The 24,945-nt window shown below is 38.9% G+C and overlaps 1 protein-coding gene across 8 annotated transcripts in view; it reads left to right on the top strand.

Moving 5' to 3' along the window:
* The window catches only part of LOC136886732 (serine/arginine repetitive matrix protein 1), a 104,488-nt gene that overhangs the window by 17,952 nt on the left and 61,591 nt on the right, over positions 1 to 24,945 (top strand). For 6 of the 8 annotated variants that reach the window (XM_068230737.1, XM_068230738.1, XM_068230739.1 and 3 more), the window contains exons 4-5: positions 3,698 to 4,815; positions 20,950 to 21,069. In XM_068230737.1, coding sequence (XP_068086838.1) covers positions 3,698 to 4,815; positions 20,950 to 21,069 — 1,238 coding nt within the window. The remainder of the gene's footprint in view (positions 1 to 3,697; positions 4,816 to 20,949; positions 21,070 to 24,945) is intronic. The other 2 variants (XM_068230743.1, XM_068230740.1) reach the window with 2 other exon arrangements.

Genomic DNA, 24,945 nt, shown 5'->3' with positions numbered 1-24,945 from the left:
CCAACTTTTTCAATACGAATATTAAACTAAATAAGTTATAACATTTACTTGGAACTAGTGAGCGTCATCTTCAGCCAAATAATTGTCGTTCTAATTGTGACTCTGTCATATTTACAGAGAAACTATATGTGGTTCGACCTTTGTATGACATTACATTTATGACTAGACTTTTTATTTATTTGAGAATCGTACAGCTCTTTAGTCGAACTGAATACTTTCAAAGTTCTAACTTGAGTGAAAATAATTATATTGTGTTAAGTGTCGTTCTAATTGTGACTTCAAGATTGTGAAATTGTGATTATTTGAAGTTTTATTCTCCAGATACTTTTAGGGGTATCATAAGTCCCATATTAAGAGTGTTTATATGTGGATTGATTTAATGATGATATGTATATTTACGATTGCCTGTTCTTATATTTAGCTGAAGGTGACGCTCACCAGCGTTGAAACTAGTTCCAAGTAAATGTTCTTATTTAGTTTAATATTAGTGTTGAAAAGGTGTTTTTTCTTCTTTTTTTTTTTTTACTTATCTATTATTCTCGGTTCAATACGGACTTAAAAATGAAATTCTTAAATCTAAGTGTTAAAACTCTCTTATATCCCTTTCAGACCGTATACGCACAATTGTGCGGGTTCGTATTTTATTTATGTCTGAGCTTATTTGACGTTTTCTTGGCGCTAGACCAGACTGCAGTGTTTGTGCGGGACACGTAGCATGTACTTCAGCTGTTTTTATTTAGTACTTGACCACCAGGGGGAAGGAAGAAGAGGTTAAAAATACAGTTCATTAGCAGTATGGCGGGAAGCAGTAATGCCTAAAGTAAGTATTTATTTATTGCATTCATATTAATCTAGAAACTTTGCTGAATATCAGAATATAATCTATGAAGTGTGTAGATTGTGTAGCAAACGTAAATTGTGAACTTTCAACATCGTACGTAATACCATGAGGTTTTGAATGTTGATACGCACATATGTGTGGGCTAGGTTTCCTTACAGCCAATGCATGCAGGAGTGCTGGGTGCTGTCGCAAAAAGGACCGAGAAAGAAAAACTCGTACTCTCCATGAGAAATGTAATGTATAAAGGACCGAGAAAGAAAAACTCGTACTCTCTATGAGAAATGTAATGTATAAGATTTTAACTGTTTAAAATCGTTCCACACTGTAAAATAGAACATTTGATCATGTACATGTGCATATTCACATGTACTGAGATGATTTTTTTTATTTTTTGCAATTAGTGAATGAAGTCCTGACACGCACAATTGTGTGGGTTCTGTTTTTCATCCGATAGTTCTTATTTTGTAAAATAAACTGTAAAAACATGTATTGAGAGCATTTTAGTAAGTTTTGACGTTTTGACACCTCCAGATTTCATTCAGGTCTGACGACAAGCTGCTGCTGCCAAAAGGGCAGTAATATCAAAACTCCTCCTCAATGTAGAAAATGTAATGTTTACTTGTGTTTGAACGAAGATTTAATTGTTTTAAATTATTCCCCACTGGAAAATAGAACATTTGATCATGTACATATGTATATTCACATGCATTCAGGTAATTTTTCTTTTTTGTAAGTAGTGAAGTAAGTCCTGACACGCACAATTGTGCGGGTGCTTTTTTTTTTTCCAGATGTTAATTTTTATTTTGTAGAGTGAACTAAAAATATATGTATTTAAGAGCATTTTAGTCAGTTTTTGACGTACAAACAAAAATTCACACCGCCAGTTTTCTTTCAGGTCTGAAAGGGATATAATGTTGAACAGGGAGATTTTAATTATAGTGATGTTTTTGCACTTCAGAACATTTGTACCTAAATACAAAAACCTTAAATGAATCTCAAAAGCAAAAGACATTACTAATTATTTTTTGCCAAACTAAAAAAATGGCATTTTCTGTACTTTTTGTGTTTTACCAACAGTAGACATTGTATTCTATATGATTTTTATATTGGCCTACTTATTTTATAAAAGTAGCTATTGAATGTGTTAATTGTTTGACATTATTGCATTTTCAAACAGTATTGTATGTTCTGTAATATTGGATCGATGTATAAGTTTGTGCGGTTCTTATATTTTATATTCTTTTATTTTACTGTTACTGTCACGCACTGTAACTCACAATCACTCAGTGATGTATTCACCTCCACTCTCTTCTGCCAACGTTCAAGTAGCAGTTGAATGCGTTGCCTGTAGAACTGTTTTGGTTTTGACTGGAAGAAAATCTGTTAGCCATTGCTCAAGAGAAGCTTCATCAGGAAACACTTGCCCCTGAATGTGGTTAGAAAGAAGGCAGAAAAGATGGAAATCTGAGGGGACAAGGTCAGGGTAATCCGGAGGATGAGGAAGAGGTTCCCAGCCAAGTTTTGCAATCACACCTTTGGTCAGTTGCACTGTATGCGGACGAGCATTATCATGGAGCAATAAGACTGGTTGCTGTCTTTGTATTTTGTTGACAATAGCAACTGCAAGCCGTCTTAGCTGGTCACTATACACAGCAGAGGTAATTGTTACATTTTTCGGAAGAAGTTTATGGTGAAAAATGCCTTCTTTGTTCCACCAAACACACAACACGATTTTCTGTGGATGGGCACTATCCTTGGCACGGGGAGTTGCTTTATTTGATGGGCTGAGCCACTCTTTCCTCTTCTTCATGTTGACATACAGGCACTATTTCTCGTCACCAGTGACAATGTTCGAAAGGAATACTTCATACCTATTACAAGCCAACCGGTGCCAGGCAAGCAATGACGAACAGATGTTTACTCATTGATGTTTGTTACTGTCACTTAGCACATGTGGTACCCATATACACAATTTCTGTACCTTGCCCATCGAATGCAAATGGCGTACAATAGTTGACTGATCACTTTCAAAAACTTGTGCCATTTCCCGCATTGTTTGACGAGGATTCTCGTGAAGCAACTCGTTCAAGCGATTTTCGTCAAAATCGGAAGGTCTTCCAGAACGTGGATCATCAGACAAGTCGAACCGTCCTGCTCGAAAGCAAAAAAACCATTTTGTGCTGTTCTTTCAGCAGTTACCTCATCCCCGTACACTTAACATATTGTTTTCCCCTCTCCTGCTGCACTGGATCCTCAGTTAAACTCGGAGTAAAATGTGTCTGAAATGCTCACTTTTCTCAACTTCACATTCCATATCCGTTTGTCTGAAATATACCCAAAGAATACGTTCACAATCAAGAAAACCTGTGTTTCACAACACACAAACTCCAAACTCGGTTAAAACAACGGAGTAATGATAAGCAATCCCTTTACGCCAACCCAAAAGAACACTACACGAACTTATGCATCGGCCCTATATTAAAAGTTTTGCTGTGCATTATAATGCACAAAATTGTATTATCCGAGTTTTCAGTTATATGTGCGAATTTGTCCAGTGTTTAGCCCAGATAATCAAGAGTTTGTTGTATTTACTTCTGGAAGCTGAATGCTAAGCTCAAGTAAAACAGCATAATGCCCAAGAGATGGCAGAGCATACCTGAGATTGACTCTGCCCATAAGGGGTGAACAGGTAAAATGAAAATGAAAGAGAAATTGCTCACCCACTCTCTATAGATAGACTGGAAGAACAGCTGTGTCAGCTTTCTACAGATGGGTAGCAGCTAGTAGGTTAATATTGTTTGCTATGATGTTGCTGATATATTTATTTGTTTTAAGTTAAATGTTCTTCTGTTTCAGTGGTCAGCAAGTTCAACCGTTTCAATGACTCAAAAGCTGAATCGTCCGGTGGTGATGAAACTGAAGGAGAGCAAGACAAGAAGTGTGGTTCAACCGGTGAAGCAGACACAAGTTTTGAGGACTTGATCTATCAGCTTCAGCAGGCCTTGGATGATGACGGTTCTGAGCAGAAAGCAGGCAGCAATGGAGAGAAGCCCCTCCCTGACACTACTTGCAATTCGGGTAGTAAGTCAGCCTCTCCAGTAGTCGACGGAAGTAGCAAACATAGTGCAGTGAAGAGAGAATTGTCTCCAGTCGAGGACAAAGCTCCAGTTGCTGTAGATTCCAGTCTGTCTCCTGAGGTACGCTACTCCAGGTCATCTGTGGCTCACTCTAGGTCCCGTAGATTGTCCAGATCTCCGTCTCTGTACAGAAATCATTCACCTCCTTGGTTTTCAGCCCAGTCAGTGTCCAGATATACTCAGGAGAGAGATACACCCAGTAGATCTCCCGTCACTCCACCTCGAAAACAACAACCCCTTTCTCCAATCCCTCGCAGGCGAGTTCCTCTTCAACGTAACAGACAACCTCTGTCTTCTCTCTGCAAGAGAGTGCCGCACAGTCCTCCTCGTAAGAGGTGGTATCATCCTCCCGTGAGGAAGCCGAGATCTCCTTGGAGACAGTCACCGCCTCCGTTGCGTAACGGAAGCTTCTCCCCTAAGAATCTACGCAGGAGAAGAACGCGATCGCCTTCGCCATGGTCTCCCGAAAAGAGCAAGCCTTGCTCTCCGCCGCGAAGTAACAGCTTCAGCAGCATCTCCAGTTCAACCTTGAGTTCAGAGTCTGAAGCCAGGGTTGAGGAACCAAGTGTAAGGGAAACTACAGTAAAGGAAGTATCCAAAGATAATGATGATTGTGGTAGACGAACAAAGAACAAATCGGAACCCAGCAATCTTGATACGGGTGATAAGGAGAATGGAAACGGAAATGTGCCTTCTTGTACGGGTACCTGCAGGGCATCTAAGCGGACGTGGAAGAGCATTGCAGAACCTGAAGATGAACCAGATGATGTTCTAGACTTAGGGCTCGAGAGAAGCACAGACTTCACCTCCAGCGATGAAGATGACGAGGTGATGAAGGTGAGGAATCGTCAGTGGACTATCATTTTACCTTATGTTCTTGCCAAACTGCCAACTGTATGCTGTATCATTTCTCAGAATTGTTCTTTAATTTGCTTTGTGGACAGTAGTTCATAAACTAGCAAAATTGCTTTCTGAATCCAGATTTATATGTGTAGGATTTTTGAAATGTGGTTTTGATTCCATTAAAATTGGGGGTCCCGTGACTATGATCATAATATCTTCACATATAAAACTACAGTATTCCTTTTTTTTTTAATATTAACTAATTAGTGCACCTCAAATACCTTTTACTGTTGTGCATACAGTTAGATTGGTTTGAATTAGTACACTGATGTGATACGATTATTGATGTAATGTTCCGAGCTTACACAAATTAACAGACCCAAAGGTTTTTGATCATAATAAGTTTCTCTTTCAATTCTCAGCAGAATCTGTCTTGAAAGAGTTACGGTGAACAATGAAAACTCTTTTAATCCAGCACGTTTGAGACCAAGGAATTGCCAGTTATCACAGAAGGCAGTTTCATCACCAGTTTCATTATATACGAGGGCAGATCGGAAAGCAACATTTATGCTTGAATCTGAATCTGAACAAAGAATAAATTTTTTAGACTTAACCATCATTAGGCAACTATATTCCTTAAAATTCAATATCTTCAGAAAGCCTATCCAAACATCTGCCACTGTTCGTCAAGATTTGTCTCATCCACAAATCCATAAAAGAGCAGCTTATAATAGTATGGTTCATCGAGCCTATACTGTCCCAATGACGTAAAGTGATCTTAAAAAAGAATTGAACAATATCCGTATGATTGCTAAACTCAGTGGATACAATAGTTCTTTCATTGAACGTATTATCAATAAATACATACATCGTCCTATAACCACTCTTAAAAAAAAGAAAAACCAGAAGTTTCTATTTTCTACCTTTACGTTCAGTAAAGATATTTATAAGGTCACAAATGTTTCTAAAAAACATGTTAAAATCTCCTTCAGAACCAACAATAATAACGCTAAAGTCTTACACAACTCATCATCTGTTAATAGAACTGATTGTTTTTCAAAATCTGGTGTATATAGGGTAAAATGCAACAACTGCAATTTTTCTTATATTGGACAAACAGGAAGAAGCTTTAAAATACGATACTTGGAACATGTCAATGCCCTAAAACACAATAAATTTTCTGCAGTTGGTCAACACATGAATAATTATAATCATAAATTTACAGACATTAAACATGATATGGTAATTTCTCAAAATTATTAATAAAAGACCCCTCGTTAACATAACAGAATTGCTTTATAAATCTAGACCAATATTTTAATCCAAACTTCAATCTTAATGACATTTCCGAAAAATCGAACATTCTTTTTGACCTTCTCATTCAGCTTATCAGGCAATCAAAATCTAATTTTAAATGTCCGATTTTTCATTCTATTTATAGTACTTTTCTTAAACAATCTTCCATATTCCCACATCCCTCAGCCCCACCTTAATATCCTCTCCCCCTCCCCCTTTCTTCTCCTTCCGTTCTTTTTCTCCCTTCACCTCCTCAAGATTTCCTTTGAACCTCACCTATCCCCATTTCTCTCTTCAGCTTATTACAACACGCGTAAATTCCCTTATGACATATTTTATTTAAATATTTTCTTCCACCTGTCCAATTTTCTTTCTTTCCTTGCTGTCATTTATTCAGAGTCAAATGTAGGTTCCGTATTGAGCTGCGAATTTCTATCCACCTTTATTTAACTCCATATATGTTAATCCTCCTCGCGTAACATCCTTCGTCCTTCAAGATTCTAGAAACAGAAGAGCTTTCTTCCAGCATCTTACTTTGCATCGACATTTATTTTAAGTTTATAAATATCTTGAGAAGACAATGTTACGGTACTGTAATTTCAATTGATCTCTGAATGAACAACAGCATCGCTTGAAAACCAACCTTTTTCGATTTCCATGATCAACTTAAGTATTACTTTTACAACGTGTTACTTTTATACGGCGCACGAGGCCTTTTTATGGATCTCTATTTTTTAACATAATGTAGCGCATCTCTGGATTCTTAAGCCTCCACGCGCAACAATTACCTTCCTTCAAGTTCCAGAAAACTGAAGAGCCTTTCCAGCATCCATGTCTTTTTACGTCTATGAATATCTTAAAAAAACGACGAAACTTCATCTCAGTTGTTCTTCGAATATACAGCAGCAAATTTAAGAAGCCAGCATATGTTGAATTCCTTGACCAACAACTGAAAAATTTCCATCCCTATCAACTTTTTAATGCTATATGGCGCACTGGTCTTTAATCGTAAATAAACAACGTGACTTCGGCTCAGTGGTTCTTCAATTGGATACCCGTATCTTAAAGGAGCCAGCATATTCTAATCTCCTTATCCAGCAACTCAAGAATTCTTTTCTATAACATCTTTTTAGTGCGCACTGGACTTTATTCATAAATAAACAACGTAACTTCGGCTCAGTGGTTCTTCAATTGGATACCTGCATCTTAAAGGAGCCAGCATATTCCAGCAACTCAAGGATTCCTATCTATAACATCTTTTTAATATTCACTGGACTTATTATGAATCTCTTTCAGAGAGTTATTTTTTAACATAGTGCTGCACAATATCTCACATGGTATGTACTTTTACGAGACCGTGCGTGTCTTTACATTGTTTAATTTCGTTATTTGTGTTTTAATTTTGCTTTAGGCTGATGATGACCTATTACTAGGTCGAAACTTGTCCCTAATCATTTATGTAATTTAAAATATTTACATTTTGTATTGAAAAGGTGGACCCAAATAATACATTAATTTACTCTATTGTAAGCAACGTGAAATCATTTTTTCCCAAAATGTTTAATATATAACAAAACAATTCACAATGAACGTACATCTTTGACGTACTTTTATACATAGTCACCGAGTTTCTCAACACGTATCTCCCATCATGGTATCAGTTTCAATATGCCCTGTTCATAGTCGTCCGTTGGTTTGGAGTTCAGTACTATGAGGGCTGCTGATTTCACTTCCGCATCTGTCGCAAAGTGTTGGCCGGCCAGGAATTTCTTCATGGGACCAAAGAGGTGAAAGTCCGACGGTGCCAGGTCCAGACTGTATGGTGGATGCTGGAGCACCTCGCACCCAAATTTGGCGAGTTTCTTGCGAACAGGAGCGGCATCATGGGGACGGGCATTGTCATGAAGGGCACGACGCAACTTAACCAAAGTTTTAATGTAGGCTGCAGCATTCACAGTCGTCCTGTGTTTAGCAAAGTCCATCAGTAACACACCAAACATGTCCCAGAACACTGTCACAAGCACTTTCCTAGCAGACTGAGTCACTTGGAATTTTTCGTTCTGGGGAACCAGCATGTTCCACTCCATAGAGGCCTGCTTGGTTTAGGATGTGTAGTAATACGCCCAAGACTCATCACCGGTGACGATTCCTTTCAGAAAGTTATGCCCTTCTGCGGCGTAACGCGTTAACGTGATCCATGCTTGTCATCATTTGCTGGCCTTTCTGGCTGTCTGTCAGGTTCTTAGGCACCCAGCGAGCACAAACTTTACAGAATTTCAAGGTGTCATGAACACTGCCGTACACCGCACCATAGAAAATGTTCTGTTGAACACATCCAGACTATTCGTCTTCTTGAAAAAACCACTGAGTACAACATCCAGATTCATCTGGCCTTCATTGGTTATAAAAAAGCTTTTGACTCAGTGGAGATTTGGGCAGTCATGAAGGCACTTCAAAATGCCATGATAAACTCAAGGTATATAAAGCTCCTGGAAAACATTTATGTTAAAGCAACAATGGTAGTCAGAGTGGACGATAAAATCCCAGTTGGCAAAGGAGTTCGACAAAGTGACACAATCTCTCCAAAGCTGTTTACCCTTGCCTTGGAAGATGTATTCAAAACCCTTCATTGGGATAAAAAAAGGAATAATAATCAACGGGTTATATTGAACCACCTGCGTTTTGCCGATGACATTGTGCTCATAAGTGAAAATCTAGATGAGCTAGAAAGCATGATCCAAGAATTAAAATATGCCTCTGCTAAGATTGGTTTGGAAATGAACATTAATCAAACGAAAATACCATGCGCAGACAGTCAACCACTTAAAATGGGAAACCAATATATAGAAGCTGTCGATGAGTACATCTATCTTGCACAAAAGATAAAGCTTGGAAAAGACAACCAACGTGCAGAAATTCCTTGCAGAATAGGTATGAGTTGGATAGCATTCCGAAAACTAAGATTCATCCTGACCAACAAGGATGTTCCAATTAACCTGAAGACCAAGGTTTATAATACGTGCGTGCTGCCAGTTACTACTTGCGGTCTGGAAACGATGACTCTGGCGAAGGAAAGTGCTCGCAAGTTTCAGTGAACACAACGAGCCATGGAGCGACAGATGCTAGGGATCAGCCTTAGGGATAAGATCCGTTCAGAGGACATCAGGAGAAGAACGAATGTAACAGACATCCCCGAGAGAGTAGCAAGACTAAAATGACAAGACTACAACAGGTAGATATCTAGGATTGTTCACTGGAGACCATGGGAACACAAGAGAGGCATTGAAAGACTCCAGAAGAGATGGCTCGATGACATAAAGCTGTTGACTGGAGCACGCTCGTTCCAAGTGGCTCAAGACCGAAGACGTTGGAAGCATATGGAAGAGGCCTATATCCAGCAGTGGATTAAAATAGGCTGGAAAAGAAGAAAGAAGATAGTAGATGATCCGATAATTATAAGTAGTGTTCTGCCCTGAAGCAGGTCTTCACATGGTAATCCTCCACACACCTGTCCGCTGCTCCTCTCTCCATTTTGACATTGCTTCCTTATACAGTGAAACCTCGTTAGTGCGTTCCTCATTAACATGTTTTCTCACTTAGCACGTAGTAAATTTGAAGTCCCGATTCTCATCGTATTAAATCTATGTAAAAAATGCCTCACTTATCGCGTCACAAATTTTCGCTCTTACCGCTTATTACAATCGCATTTTTCCTAGACTTGAAAATGTTACTGTATTTGTCATCCTTTCTGAAAGAAACGTGATTTCCAACTTGGGTAAGAGCCATCGCCACAGTTGCATGATTACGGGAGAAGGCCTTCCTGAACTTCAAAGGATAAGTTGCACTTTCGGAGAGCACGCCGTTAGCTTCAGGAATGTTCAGTTTTGTTTGCTGGTTAGCAGCAAGATTGTGAATAGCAGACTGAGCCATTTTGTGCTTGTATTTTGCATTATTCAGAAGGTTTACAAGTGATTAATCTCATTATTAGACCGTATTGAAGTTCAATATATTTAAACTTTTTACAGTTAATTTAAAACCACCTATTCAATACTTTACAGTCTTTAAGACTTATATAATTATTCTAAGGTTGTGATGTTTTATAACATCCACTTCAGAGCTCTGACTTAAGAGTATAGAATTTATGGCTGATGCTGCCTACTACGACAAGTGAAACGTGCCATTACAATCTTAGAATGATTTATAAATCTTAAAAACTGTAAAGTATTGAATGGGTGGTTTTAAATAAATTAATTGTAAAATTTTTTAATAATATTCAGAAGGTTGAAGAGAATTTTATGTTGAGTGGTACAGTGAAGTGCAGCTAATATTTGTCACGTGATGTGGTAGCCTAATCTGGATTAGGAACATAATCGTGTGAAATTGACCAACGTGGTGCATATTTGTTTTGTGAGAGCCTAGTTATGGATACAAAAAATGTTGTAAAATTCCTTAATAACGAAGACAAAATTAAAATCTGTCAGAAAGTGGGCTGGCATAAGCGTGCAGAGGTCACAAATGTTGAAACTCGCACCTTCGAGTTTCGACTCAATCACTCAAATTGGTCCAAGTTTTGTGCGATTCAAAATGGCGGCCAAAGTCATTCCTTGCAGTTGCACACATTCAAGTGTAACATCCAATTCATTTTCTAAGAATGTGACAAGAAAATAATGTTTTATAACCCTCTGCTCCGAAATAAAATGTTCCCTGCTAAAAGAGTGTGATCTGTAATAATACTTCGATATTTTTGTTGGCCCCTGTGCACGTGTTTTCATATTTGTTGTCTGGTGTATTTCACACCATTTAGTACTTCTCTCATCTTTAGAAATGGTAGGTAGGCCTATAGTTTTCACTGTACCCACAGATACACGATTTAAAATGCCCTCTTGTCTGAATAAATCGTATCTAATGTTTCCATATCCCTGTTGGATAGTTTTAATTCATATATTCATTAGTACGTTTTCTTAACACGTTCTTTTTCCTTGTCCTCTGCAGAAGCGTCTTAACAAGGTTTTGCTGTATTATTATCCCCCATCCAATGTTGTTTCAATTCTCTTCCTCTCTTTTCACTCTCCAACACTTATTTAGAGAATATTTAGAAATAATTGACGTACTGGAGAGGAGTAAATTACAAAGATGTGTGAATGAATAGTACAACTTCCGTAATGAAATAATATTTAAAAAACTAAAAAGATTTATAAGAACCTAATAATCCGGTCCTTAGTTATTAGACTGTCAAAGTACTTGAAAGCTTGCACTTTTTCAATTCTCTCATGGCCTGTCTTGATAGTACCCCTCTTCTGTCCCGCTGCAAACACCACACCCTGTTTTATTCTTAACCCCTTAACCGGGCGTCACGAGTTAATTCGCCTACCAGTAGTTGTTACTCAATTGGGTAATGATGAGTTAACTCGTCTAGAGCATTAAAAAAATTGTCTGGTGGGCGGGACATGTTATCTCGTCTCTTATTGTTGTTGAGTGTAGTTCTATGATCGCTTTGTAGATGTCAGTAGGTTCCAGACTTGCTGCGCCACATTGCACGCCAATATTTCATTTTACAGTAAAACCTCGTTAATTCAAAATCGTTGAGACACCAAAATTGGACTTCGAATGACGTGATTTTGAATTAACCGGCGCCAACTCAAAATTCTGAAATGCCAACCCTTGTTGCATTACAGAATATTCTAAGATCCTTTAATGCATGCAATCGCCTTGATTCACTGTTAAACCTTTCAAATGCTGTGGGAAAAAAAAATGTATTTCCGAAATGTATCCAACAAGATGCATTTATTGAAATAATAATGCTCCTGGATAACGCCATACACTGTTAAACGTAACCCCACACTCGGGATAATAACACGATTCCAAGACAAAAAGTAATCTACTGTATAGGCCAACAAAATTTAAGTACAGTATAAAGCACTTGCACAGAGGGCCAACAAGACTGTCCAAATTGGAAATACATGACACTAACAAAACAAACTTCAAAAACTCAGACATATATTTAACACATATTGAATAATAAGTAACTTTGTACAGTACCTGAAAAGTTTGCAATTGCTTAATGGTCCAGTAGGGTTTGTTTTTTTTTTTTTTTTTTCTCACACATTAGGCTTATTGCCTTTAAAGAAAGAATCTATGAGAGGTTGCTTCATTTTTTTAAAATAAACACTAGCTACGAACTGCTCCATATGGGCTATAGCCTTAATTGTAGCACCATCAGCATCATTTGCACAGAACCCAGCACGGCTAGAGTGGCAAGTACATCATTTTTTGACGGAATAGTTGCCGTATCTTAGCCGTGTTCAACATCAGCTGTAGCTGCATCTCCCTCTGGCATCACGTGATCACAGCTGATCATCATGGCGGGATCCTGCTCTTCGGAAGCAGTCTCGCCGAATACATCGCCATATGACCATGCGGAAAGTTATACCGACATTGGACTTTTGTCGTAACTCCTCCCATTCATCTTCATTGTCGTCTTCTACTTCATTTAACGAACCAAAACCACACTTCACAAAGCAGTTCTTGATTGTCAATGAAGGAATAGCGTCCCAGACAACTGTCACACTCCGTATTGCATCAATCTTGTTTCGCTTGCGTATTTTTCCCGTCAGAATATTTCTAGCTGCTTCACGGAGAAAGCAACACAGTCGCTTTATGTAGGCATGTTTCAAAGATGAAAATATACCTTGAGATAGGAGCTGCAAGTAGCTCGTAGTGTTGGTCGGCAGAAAAAGGAGACGCACATGTTTTAAAACTAAATTATGTTTGTGTGCAGCGCACTGATCCAACAACAGAAGTATTTTTCTGTCCTGCCCTCTTGCGGGCAAAGCATTACCAGCCACTCCTCAAAAATTTTGCCTGTCATCCAGGAATTTTTAGACGACTTGTATTTGCTTGGAAAGAGCCTGATGTCCTTAAAACATCGTGGCTTCTGGAACTTGCCTATGACGAAGGGAGGAAGTCCCTCTCCTTCGCCTATCTTTGTAAGATTTCCTGCCATGGCACTTCTCTCCTTTAAAACCATCAGTCCATTCGGGCTCGGCATTAAAAAACAATGCAGTCTCATCGGCATTGATGATATCGTTCGGTGCATATGAATTGATTATGTGAGCCACTCTATTTCGCCAACTGTCTGCATTGCTAGTGTGCACTGGTTCTGCTTCTCCGCATACTGCCTGCTGCGTGATATTGTGCCGTTCCTTAAAACGCTGAAGCCACCCATTTGAACGCTGAAAATCGAGCCCCATCTTTAGTGCCAGTTCATTGGCCTTCCCCTTATTAATTTCGCCATCAACAGTGTTATTGTTTGCTCGAATATACCGAAACCATTCGATCAATTCCACTTCCAAATCAGTCTGTTTAGTTCCTTGAATGCGCATTTGCTTTGCTGTATTTACACCCTGCATTTCTTGAGCTTCTGTGCTCTCATGATGTTTTAAAAACGTTGAAAGCGTGGACACAGGAATTCCTAAGTCTTGAGCAGTTTCAGTTTTGGTCCTTTGTCGACCTCCCTTATAATTTTCATCTTCTTGCCGAGTGTCTTGGAAGAATACTGATGCTTAGCCATCTCGCAACACAAAAAAAAAACACCTGCCGTAAACTAAAATACTGTAACAATAAACTAAAACACAGTATTAATAAAATATAATAACTTTGAAGTTTATAACTCCACATTAAAACTTAGAGTAAAATGAGTAACTACAAGATTACAAAAGAACTATGATTTCACTAGAACTTGGCAACTCTGAAGCACACTGTAGGCACACCAAAGTCAAAGTTCAGAAATATACCCCTGCATGTTCTGGAAGATGTGATCTATCGTGACGCCGTAAAATATTATTTTTAACAAAATGGACAGTTTTGAATTAAGGCTGAAATTCAATACTCAGACTGATGTTGTTCTTCGAATTACGAATTATCTGCATTTCAAATTAATTTAAATAACATGCAAAACCGTACCTCGTGTTTCTGGGAATGAGAGATTCTTCGAATTAGGCGGCATTTTGAATTAACCAATTTTGAATTATCAAGGTTCTACTGTATTTTCCTCCTTACATAATGGCTAAGCACACTCGTTTGGATGATGAACTTATTCATCTCGTTGATTCAGATGACAATTCTCTGGATAGTGATGGTGAACTTGCTTCTGAAAATGAAGAAGGCGAAGATATTAGCTTGCCTACAACAAGTGATGCAGCCACTTCGCACTGGCATAGCCGGGGTAATCCTTGTGCTCTTTTTACGTTTCTATTGAATAGCAAAATAAATATTGAAGCAGCTGCAAGAATTCAAATCAAACATTGAATTATGGTTTGAATTAACAAATGCAAATCAAAAGAAACCACTTTTCCATTTGCGAAAATCAAATGATAATACATATGTCTCTCGGTCATGGCCATCCATCAGTGGCTTATCAATTCAGATGACCGCCAGCCATAAGACATAGCCTGCATGGTTGTGACGCTAACTTCCATAACGCAAATTTTCAGATGGCCACCAGTCATAAGAATTACACTAGCCTGCAAAAAAAATGTTTTTGTGCGGTAAAAACGGATTTCTTAACGCAGAATTCAAGAAAAAAATTAGTTTTGGCATATCACGTCTGGTTTAGTGGCAATTTTACAAAATGTTATTTTGTTCTTACGTAAAATTGTTGATACTTAGTATTGATTAAATTTGATGTATTAATGTAAATTTCAGCTTGCAAAACGTAATCATATTTTGCATGCATTAAATACACATAAATGCTGCTTTGTAAGCAAGTAGATGGTTTGTATTATATTTTTAATGTATATTGAAATTGGTGAAACTGAAGCATAAAGCGCCTATTTAGTTTCGGCTGTACAGTTGCTTTTAAATTAATATAACCGTACCTTGATTAAAAATTACATGGTTAAACATGCATAGTTTTTTTTACTTTATGTGCAGGTTAGATTCACACCTCCGTCTTTTCCCGTTTTCTGTGGAATTTCCTGGTTTTTGAAGTTCCCGAATGATCTAGAAGGGATGTCTCATGCAATCGACCAACAGTAATCGGCCATCATATTCACATCCCAACGTCCCTGATAGCGTCGTTCTGCATCTTTGAGATCCTGGTGAAACTTTTCATCTTATTCTTCACTGACAGCTCCTAAATTTGGAGGAAATAATCCAGATGCGAAGCTAAGAAATGAAGCTTAAGGCTCATATTACAACTGAGTTCCTAAACTTACCAACATTTTCCTTACAATTTCTTTGTACTGAGGGTCCTTAATGTTGCAAGTAATGTAGTCGCTACATCTTTGAATGCGTTCCATGCCTCTTTCTTAATTTTGGTCATTGTGTCCGTGAAATTTTTTTCCTTCATCAGTTTACGAATATGTGGTCCATCAAATACGCCTTCTTTGATTTTTGCATGTGATAATGAGGGAAATTTAGTGGATAGATATTGGAAGCCTAGGCTACTTTTATCTAATGCCTTGACATACTGTTTCATCAATCCTAATTTGTGCAAGGGTGGAAGTAGAATTTTTTCACGGTCAATAGGACTTACATTAAAGACATTTTTGGATCGTGGTTGTAGTTGTTTCCTTTCTGGACTATTCACTGTATCCCAATGTTTATCCCATGCCCTGCTCTCCCATTCACATAGGAAACAGGAGAATTTTGTATAGCCTTTTTGTTGTCCCGGCAACAATCCACTGATCTTCAAATCACCGCAAATTTGCCACCCATGCTCGTGATATTTAATTTTTCAAGCACCAACTTTAAGGTCTCGTATGTTTCAGACATTTTTGTGGAGTGTGCAAGTAGTACGGATGTCAGAAAATTTTGATTATGAAGCAAAACAGTCTTTAAACTTCTTTTGGAAGAGTCAATAAAGACACGCCAGTTACTAGGATCATACTCTTTCTCTCCCAATTGACATAGAAGATTTGAAACATCCGTACAAAATACAAATTCATCTTCGTTAGTATAATACTCTCGGACTGTTATCTTTGCAAGGAAACTGCTTTATCAGTCCATCATAAACATAGCATAAGGGCTGGGGCTCTTAACACGTCTGTTTATTCAAGTGGTCTAAGATGAAAGACAAACGCTCAACTGTCTTATCTTCAATCCTACATACCTCGCTGTCTATTGCGTATCTGGGGGAGTTTGTTATGAATTTACCAGGAAACCCCCATCTACACAGCAATAAACCTATAATAAAATGCAAACAATAACAAATCAAATCACATAATTGTATTCTAAAAAAAAGTTGTGCGAGAACATCTCCCAACATTACATCTTACAAATTCATGCAGATACTAAAACACTGAATTGCGTCATAACTAGACGTGATAGGAAAAAAATAGCATCATTTTCGGAATCGGTGCAGTGATTTCCATAAGAATTACATATTTTCTATTTTACCGCAAAATCATGTTGGCTAGTGTTATTTGTCAAAACGGGCAGGTATGCATGAGTAATGGGCCTGATGAATTCCTTCATAATTCGCAGAAGCACATAATCGGCGGGACGAGTTCCTTCATCATTCACGGAAGCGCATAATGTGCAGGGCAATTTCCTTCGTCGTTCACGAAAGCATAATGGGTCGCCCACATCATGATAATGGGCGTGATGAATTAACTTGTTTTCAGTCAAAATACAGTATATTCCCCACTATGAATGTTCGTTTCTCAGTCGAAACTCCCTGGTTAACACATGGGTGACAGGCCCCGAGAAATCTCATAGTAGCTCGCCAGCGGAAGGTGACGGGCCCCGAGAAATCTCGGTTGTATTCACGACATTGTTTTCGGTCTTCCTGCGACATCTCTTGACCATATATTGAACTATTTCGGACTTGCACATTGAGTAGAATAAATCGTAGATGTATATCAGCCACTTTTTTTTATTCACGGCCTCTTTTATTCTTTGATTTAGTTTCGGAACGTCGACTTTCTTTCTGCCGGTTCAGTCAATGACAAGATGGAGCGCCCACGGAATACGGTGTTGGCTGACGACGATATTTTAGAAGAATTATATGCCGATGATCGTTCAGATGGATATAGTGATAATGAATTAGTGGAAACTGAATGTGAGAGTGATAGTGGAAGTGATATTCAAGCCTCTACACACGCTGTAATTTACCTAGAGTGCTTATTTATTCAAGTGACTTTGACGACGCCAACGATGTAAACATTAATGATGTGTTAGGAATTGACGCTGAAGATGGTTTTGTAAAGGCAGATCCACCAACTTTAAAGATAAAATCTTGACTGGTTTACTATTTATGTACATTTTTATAATCAACTGCACCCTAGTATGCTTAGTAGAAAAATGTCCAGTCCACAGGATATGCGACAAGCTCAAGCATCCGGTCAGCAATGTGTTAAGAGGTTAATAATCCTCATTCCATACCCGTCACAAGCTTTGTTCAGATCTTCTAACACTCCATTTAGAGTCTGTTAACTTTTGGCTAATAGCACCCTCTCGTCAGCAAGTCTAATGCACACTATTGTCTTTCCGCTGCTATATTCTCCTCTTTTTCCATCCGGACCTTTTCTAATAATTACTTCTAGGTATATGTTCAACAAGGGTGAGAAACAAGAACCATTCCTAACACCCTTTCCATTGCCAGACTCGTTCATTTATAATAGAGTAAAATAATAATGTATTTTGACGTCTATCAATACCTTAAAAAAATGACGTAACTTCTTCGAATATACAACAGCAAACTCAAGAAGCCAGCATTCAACTGATAATTCTTCTTTATAACATCATTTAATGCACACTGGACTTTTATGATATACGGCGCACCGAACTTTACATAACTTCCGCTCTGTGCTTCGTCAATTGGAAGAGTTATTATTTTTTTAATATATTGCTACTCAATTTCCCACATGGTATGTACCTTTAAAAAGACTGTACTTGTGTTTACATTGTTTGTTTTCTTTGATATTTACGCTTTAATTTACTTCAGGCTGATGATGACCTATTACTAGGTCGAAACTAGTCCCTATGTAATTTAACTATTTTCGTTTTGTATTGAAAAGGTGGACCAATAATAATATATTATTTTACTCTATTATAATCACAGTTCAATACGGATCTATCATTATGAAACTTATTTCTTTTAATCATTCATTTATTACGGTTTTCGCTACACTCAAGTCTGTGATGTGTCCATTTTTCGTTTATTTTTACACCACTCTTTTTCCTGCTTTTACTTTCTCCTTTTGTGATACTATTGTTGTGTTTAGACGATGAAACAACACTGCACACACCAGTACAAAACTGCAAAGACCGAGGCAACGGTTAACTCAGTACATCATCTGGTGGGCATCTTAGAGTTGCACAGGATTTTCAAACTGTTACTGCTGGTTGAGGGATAATGAACCTGATTGAAACTCCTGATCTATTTTCCAGTTAATTGAAATTTCCAGATAATCTATTGCTGGATAAAACAATATTTGCTATATTTTGACTCTCGTATTGTGATCGGAAACTGTTGTGGTAAGGATTTACCCTATTTACTCCTGTAGTTATGGCATCACATAATGCACCCTGATTTTTTTTCAAATTTTAGGGGGATATAATGTGTATTTGACGCACCCGTTTTGTCAAGTGCTGTTCCCAGCTAACTCATTCTTGGTTGCCTGCGTTTCGCCCTCGTGTGCTAAGTTAGGATCGTCAGTTGGGACTTAGCACACCACCCAAGACGCAAGGCTAGTGCATACCGTGGAGACCACTGCATAGGCTACTTGAAGCCACCAGCAGTGCCAAGGCACTATGAGAGCTATGTCTCATTTCCAAAAATTGATGCCTGCCTGGCCATCAAATGATGTAGATGTTGATTCCCATAGGGAACCTAAATAAATTTACTCAAGTGCTGTTCCTGCGGTTTAGGGGTAACGTGCCTGCCTCTTACCCGGAGGCCCCGGCTTTGATTTCTGGCCAGGGGAGGGACTTTTACCTGGATCTGAGGGCTGGTTCAAGGTTCACATGGTGGCCCCGGTCTAGAAAGCCAAGAATAACTGCCAAGAAGATTCGTCGTGCCAACTGCACGATGCCTCATTATCTGCAGGCTTTTAAGCTGAACAGCAGTCTCTTGGTGGGCCCTTGCCCTTTGGGACTGTTGCGCCATGGGGTTTGGTTTGGTTTTTGGTTTTGTCAAGCATTTACTATGCAGTTCCATGAGTGTTACAAAATGTAGGTTGTAAGTAGTAGCCGTTATATTTTGAAATGTGATATTTCTAAATTGCAGTGTTCGACTTGGTCAGTGTGTGTGTCACCGCTGATCTGATGCAGTAACGCTCGGTGTAATCTGTTCTATGGTTTGGACTTGGCAAGAGAATGGATGCTGATAGAATTCCAAGAGTAAGTTTGGAGCTCAGATGTGACAGAAAAAGTCCAAAAGGGAGATGAGATAGAGGAGGAAGGACCAAATTAAGGAGATTATTGGAAGGTGACAAGTTGAGTTGAAAGCCATGTACAAAGAAGAATGGTGGCAGAAGAAGATAGAATGGAGTTCAATGAGGTTCTGACCCAGGCAGAAGAAGATTCTATGCGAGTGCTTCGGGTGCGTTTTGTGATCCCATAGCTTTTTGTTCTTAAATCCTCAATAAGCAAGTATACTAGTAATGCTGTATCCTATGTATGTAAAGGATTTATCTACAAGACTTATTTTTTACCAGTTTTGACATGTGGATCAGAAATGTGGGTTATGAAGGAGAGGGATATAAGTGGAATACAAGCAATGGAAAAGAAGCTTCAAAGGTGTTGAGTAGTTTTAACAAAAATGGATGCAATAAGACATGACAGAGTTCAGGAAATGGTAAATGAGGTACCCTTACAGCAAAAGATAGAAAAATCAAGGTTGCAGTGATATGGACATGTTAAGAGAATGGGAGAAGAGAGGATACCAAGAAAGATGTTAGAAATGGAGCTGAAGGAAAGGAGACCTAGAGGAAGACCGAGGGACAGTTGGGTGAAAGATGTAAAGAAGAGCATCGAGGCAAGAGGAGGGAACTAGACGACAGTGGCAGAAGAGAAGTGGTGGATGGACAGAAAAGGTGGACAGGCTTATGTTCCAAGCAGACCCAGCCTGTGGTTGGAAACTGCTCCAGATGATGTATGTCCTGTTTCTCTACGGGGTCAGGTATGAAGTGAGAAGAATCTTCATAACACGTTTTTATGACCGAGATGCCCTTCCTGACATCAATCCCATCGGATGAGTTAATGAGATTAAATCGATGACGTGATATATGATGGCAGAAATGGGGAGGGTGAAACTCACTACATAGCCTGCACTTGTTGAATAGAACCAATGGGTCTGCTCAAGGCTTTACATCTCCATGGAATGGACGAATTACCATAGACAGCGTTATATGCCCTCCCTCCGTCTGAACACTGCAAAAGGGTTTGGAATGAAATGCCACCTTTTGGCTCACAATCTAATAATCACAAATTGTATACCACCATATCTCTTACCCTGCCGGCCAACATTCTGATGATGAAAATGTTTTCTACCAACGGTACTCAAACTGGCTAACCACAGAGTCAGAACCTACAGACGATCCTGGCCACCTGGCAGGCTTAATACTGCATCATATAAACTTGTGTTAATCAGTTATCCAAGATTCATGGGAATAGGGTAGCAGGCCGAAAGTTTTCAGTGTCTGAGTGCAACATGCAATACTGACGGAAACAGAAGAATCCATCCAAGTTACCAACAAATGTTGTAAAGTGTTTCATAGTCCAAAAACTGGTTAGTGTCCTCAAGAAGAAGAGGGACTTCTGAAATACATGATGTCGTTGCATAACAATGAATATGCTGTTTGCTAATTTGAATTTATTTTGTTTCAGGTGCTCTTATCAGCTCATAACCGGAAGAATATATCTCCTGTAGCTGTAGACTCTTCAAACCCATGTGCTCATCTTGCCAGATGCAAGCTTGTGTTCTTGACAGTTCAGAAGAAAACTAAAGTAAAAATTTTACGCCAATTGTATGTCGGAATGATATGAATAACTTATGCCTATATTTTAATCAATCATTCACCATTGATCTGTATTTAGGGCTGTCACCCTGGTGGCTGATTCCCTTTACCTAGCTTGTCATTCAATGATTTCATATAAGTTGGAAATTTATCAAATATCTCCCTTGATAAATTATTCCAATCCATAATTCCTCTTCCTATAAACAATACGAAGGTCGATGAAATATAAACAGGATTTTTTTTTTCCTGAGCATCAGCATTTGGTAGGTTTTTCCCCACGCTTCTGCTATGCTTAGGTGGGACCGTTAGGAGTGGGGAGAGCGTGCTGTTAGATATTTCCCGCCGTTTTGTCAGTATCGCTCACGATGTCAGAGCAACAGGTGCATCCCTCCACTGCGCAACACATAATTATATAAGTTCGTGCTCATGAAAGAGTTACAGCGGTGGAAATTTGCCAAAGATTAACAGCACAGTTCGGTGGTCAAGCATTATCAAGGACGCTTGTGTTTGCCTGGCATAAAAAGTTCAAGGAAGGACGAGAACGTGTGGAAAATCAGCAACACGATCGCCGTCCTCGCACCAACATTACAGACGAAAACATTTGTGCGGTTAACAACATTATTGAAGACGATCGATGGGCCAGAGTATCAGAAATTGCAGAACAAGTCGGAATCGGTTGTGGGAGCTGTCAAGCAATCATCACAAATGACCTACAGTTCCGTAAAGTGTGTTCCAGATGGGTCCCTCCCCTTTTGATCGAAAATCTGAAGTTGAGACGTTTGGAGGTCTGTCAGAGGCCTTCAGCAAGGTTTGCGGAAGAAGGTGATGCATTTTTTAGTCGGATCGTCACCTGCGACAAAACATGGGTCCACCACTACACTCCCGAATCCAGACAAGCCAGTAAGGAGTGGCAGAGGAAAGGGGATCCAGCACCTGTGAAAGACAAGACTCGACTGTCAGCTGGCAAGGTTCTTGCAACCTTTTTTTTTTTTTCGATTGGCAAGGCCTTTTGCTGATTTAATTTTGCATGAGTGACGCACAATCAATGCTACTTACTACTGCAAGCTGTTGACCAAGGTGAGGGTTGCATATTGCCGCTCAAGACGAGACCAACTGATTCAACGGGTCATCCCCCTCCACGACAGTGCGCAGCCCCATACTGCAGCTCTGTCTCCAAGTTACAGGAAATGCACTGGACTACACTATCCTCCTTTCAGCCCGAACTTATCGCCCTGCAATTTCTATTTGTTCAGACCGCTTAAAGAAGCTTTAGGAGGGCAACGATTTGAAGATGACGAGAGTGTGGAAGACTTCATGCGCAACTGGCTGGTGATACGACTGTGTTCATTTTACGATGAGAGCATCAAAAAGCTGCCCATATGCTGGGACAAATGCATTTCCAAAGCAGGAAATTATGTGGATATATAATTGCCTTGTTTTGTTGTTGTTGTTTTTTTTTTTTTTTTTTTTTTTTTTTTTTCAATAAATGAATTTAATGAAAAATCCCATTTATATTTGATCCCCCCCTATTTGCCCAAATTCATCCTCCTGAATTCCTACTTTATCTTAATTTTATGATTTTTCTTACTCTTAACAACTCCACTCAAGCTTATTCGTCTACTAATGCCATTCCATGCCATCTCCTTACTCCCAAGTCTTCCCAGCCCAAAATTTGCAAAATTTTTGTAACACTACTGTTTTGTCTGAAATCACCCAGAACAAATTCTACTGCTTTCCTTTGGATTTTTTCTAGTTCTTATATTAAGTAATCCTGGTATGGTTACCATTACGCTGGAACCATACTCTAGTTGGGGTCTTACCAGTGACTTACATGCCCTCCCCTTTACATCCTTACTACAACCGCTAAATACATGTTTATAATAACCTTTATATGAAGATCTTTCATTACGTTAACATTAAGTACTTACACTGATCCCCATGAGTTACTGTCAGCTCATCAACACAGTAATTAAGACTGAGAGGACTACTTCTCTTGGTAAAACTTGCAACCTGAATATCCAGCATGTATACTAGGCTAGCACACCTACCAGGACGCATGACTAGTGCATATAAAGGAGGCCACTGCGTAGGCTACATACTTGGAGCTACAGATAGTGCCAATGCACTATGAGAGACTTGGTCGCTTTTATAAAAATTGATGCCTTTCAATATTCTTCCAAGAAATTATCGTTAGCTGGGTGGCAGGAATGAGTAGCCAGATGTTGAATACTACTTAAAAAGGGAATATGATAAAATTTCAATATATTCCCCTCAGACCATTAACAGTAATAGACCGAGCTCGATAGCTGCAGTAGCTTAAGTGCGGCCAGTATCCAGTATTCGGGAGATAGTAGGTTCGAACCCCACTGTCGGCAGCCCTGAAAATGGTTTTCCGTGGTTTCCCATTTTCACACCAGGCAAATGCTGGGGCTGTACCTTAATTAAGGCCACGGCCGCTTCCTTCCAACTCCTAGCCCTTCCCTGTCCCATCGTCGCCATAAGACCTATCTGTGTCGGTGCGACATAAAGCAACTAGCAAAAAAAAAAAAATAACAGTAATAGGTAAACATTAATTGCATATTTCAACTATTTTAGTGTTATCACGAACAAGACAACAGAGTACTTGGAACTTATTGTGTTCTGCTTGTTCATAATCATGTAACACCCCGGCTTACTACTTATTTGTTGTAGAGTGCAATACGGGTTCTTGACGTCCTGCGAAATCGAGTGCTCGCATGCATTCCACACTAATCAAGATACTGCTCATGCACGACACTACATGATATTCAAGCTGAACCTATAAACCCCGGTGTAATTGATGCAATTGTGCTGTCAATAATTAAGATTTATAATTTAAATAAACAATTTTACATTTTTATTTGGAGCACCCAGTAACTTGAACATGTCTTAATATTATGTAACTAGCACATATCTAGGTTATGTTAGCCGGATGGTCTTTAAAAAATGCACCCATTAAGAAGGTCCTTTGATTCCCATAGGTAACCTGAAATATTTGTCCTCAATGAGTAAATTCCAATATAAACGGTCCGTTATTTGAAATTATAAATTTTCCAGCTAACTCAGCCTACGCAGCGACCTCCCCTGCATGCACTAGCCATGCGTCTTGGTAGATGTGCTAGTTACAAACTGATGAGTCCAAACTGGCACACGTGGGCAAAATGCTGGCAACTAAGAATGAGTTAGCTGGCAAATCTATAATTTCCAATAACGGACCACTTATATTGAAATTATGAATTTACTTTTTGAGGACAAATATTTCAGGTTACCTATGGGAATCAACATCTATGTCATATTTCACACTCGGCGGGCTGTTAATTGTCAGAGGCATTTACAGTACGCACAAACGTAAATATGGATGATTGCTTCCATCATGGTGTTTGTGGCTAGCCTACTGGGTGCGCATGCACCGAACAACGACCGAAACGCTGCAGTGGACATATTTAAAAACTCTACTTACTTTAAAACATGCTTCATATTATGTTTTATTCAGTAATTAATTTTGACAGACTGAAGAAACTAACTTTTAAGTTAAGATTTCACATGATTTCCTGACTCCACAGAGTACCTCCTCGTTCACACAATCTACTGTAGGATCTATACATTCTACGATAGACCTGTAGTCGGTTCATTGATGAACCCGTTAGTGTCCACCCTTCAGCACAATTAAGCAGCTCTGTTACTTCATGATACGTCAAAACTTTTAGAGTCACAGGTTACAGTTGCACACACAATGTTTTTATTTCAGAAAAACACTTCTTGCAGTGCTGATTCTGGTTTTGATGTCTACATCTGGATTTCATTCTTGTGTTTACCTTCTCTATTAACATTAATTTCTGTTAAAGAG

The sequence above is a fragment of the Anabrus simplex genome, chromosome X (genome assembly GCF_040414725.1).
Source record: "Anabrus simplex isolate iqAnaSimp1 chromosome X, ASM4041472v1, whole genome shotgun sequence".
Classification (NCBI taxonomy): Eukaryota; Metazoa; Arthropoda; class Insecta; order Orthoptera; family Tettigoniidae; genus Anabrus; species Anabrus simplex.
This window is presented reverse-complemented; position numbering and strand designations above follow the sequence as displayed.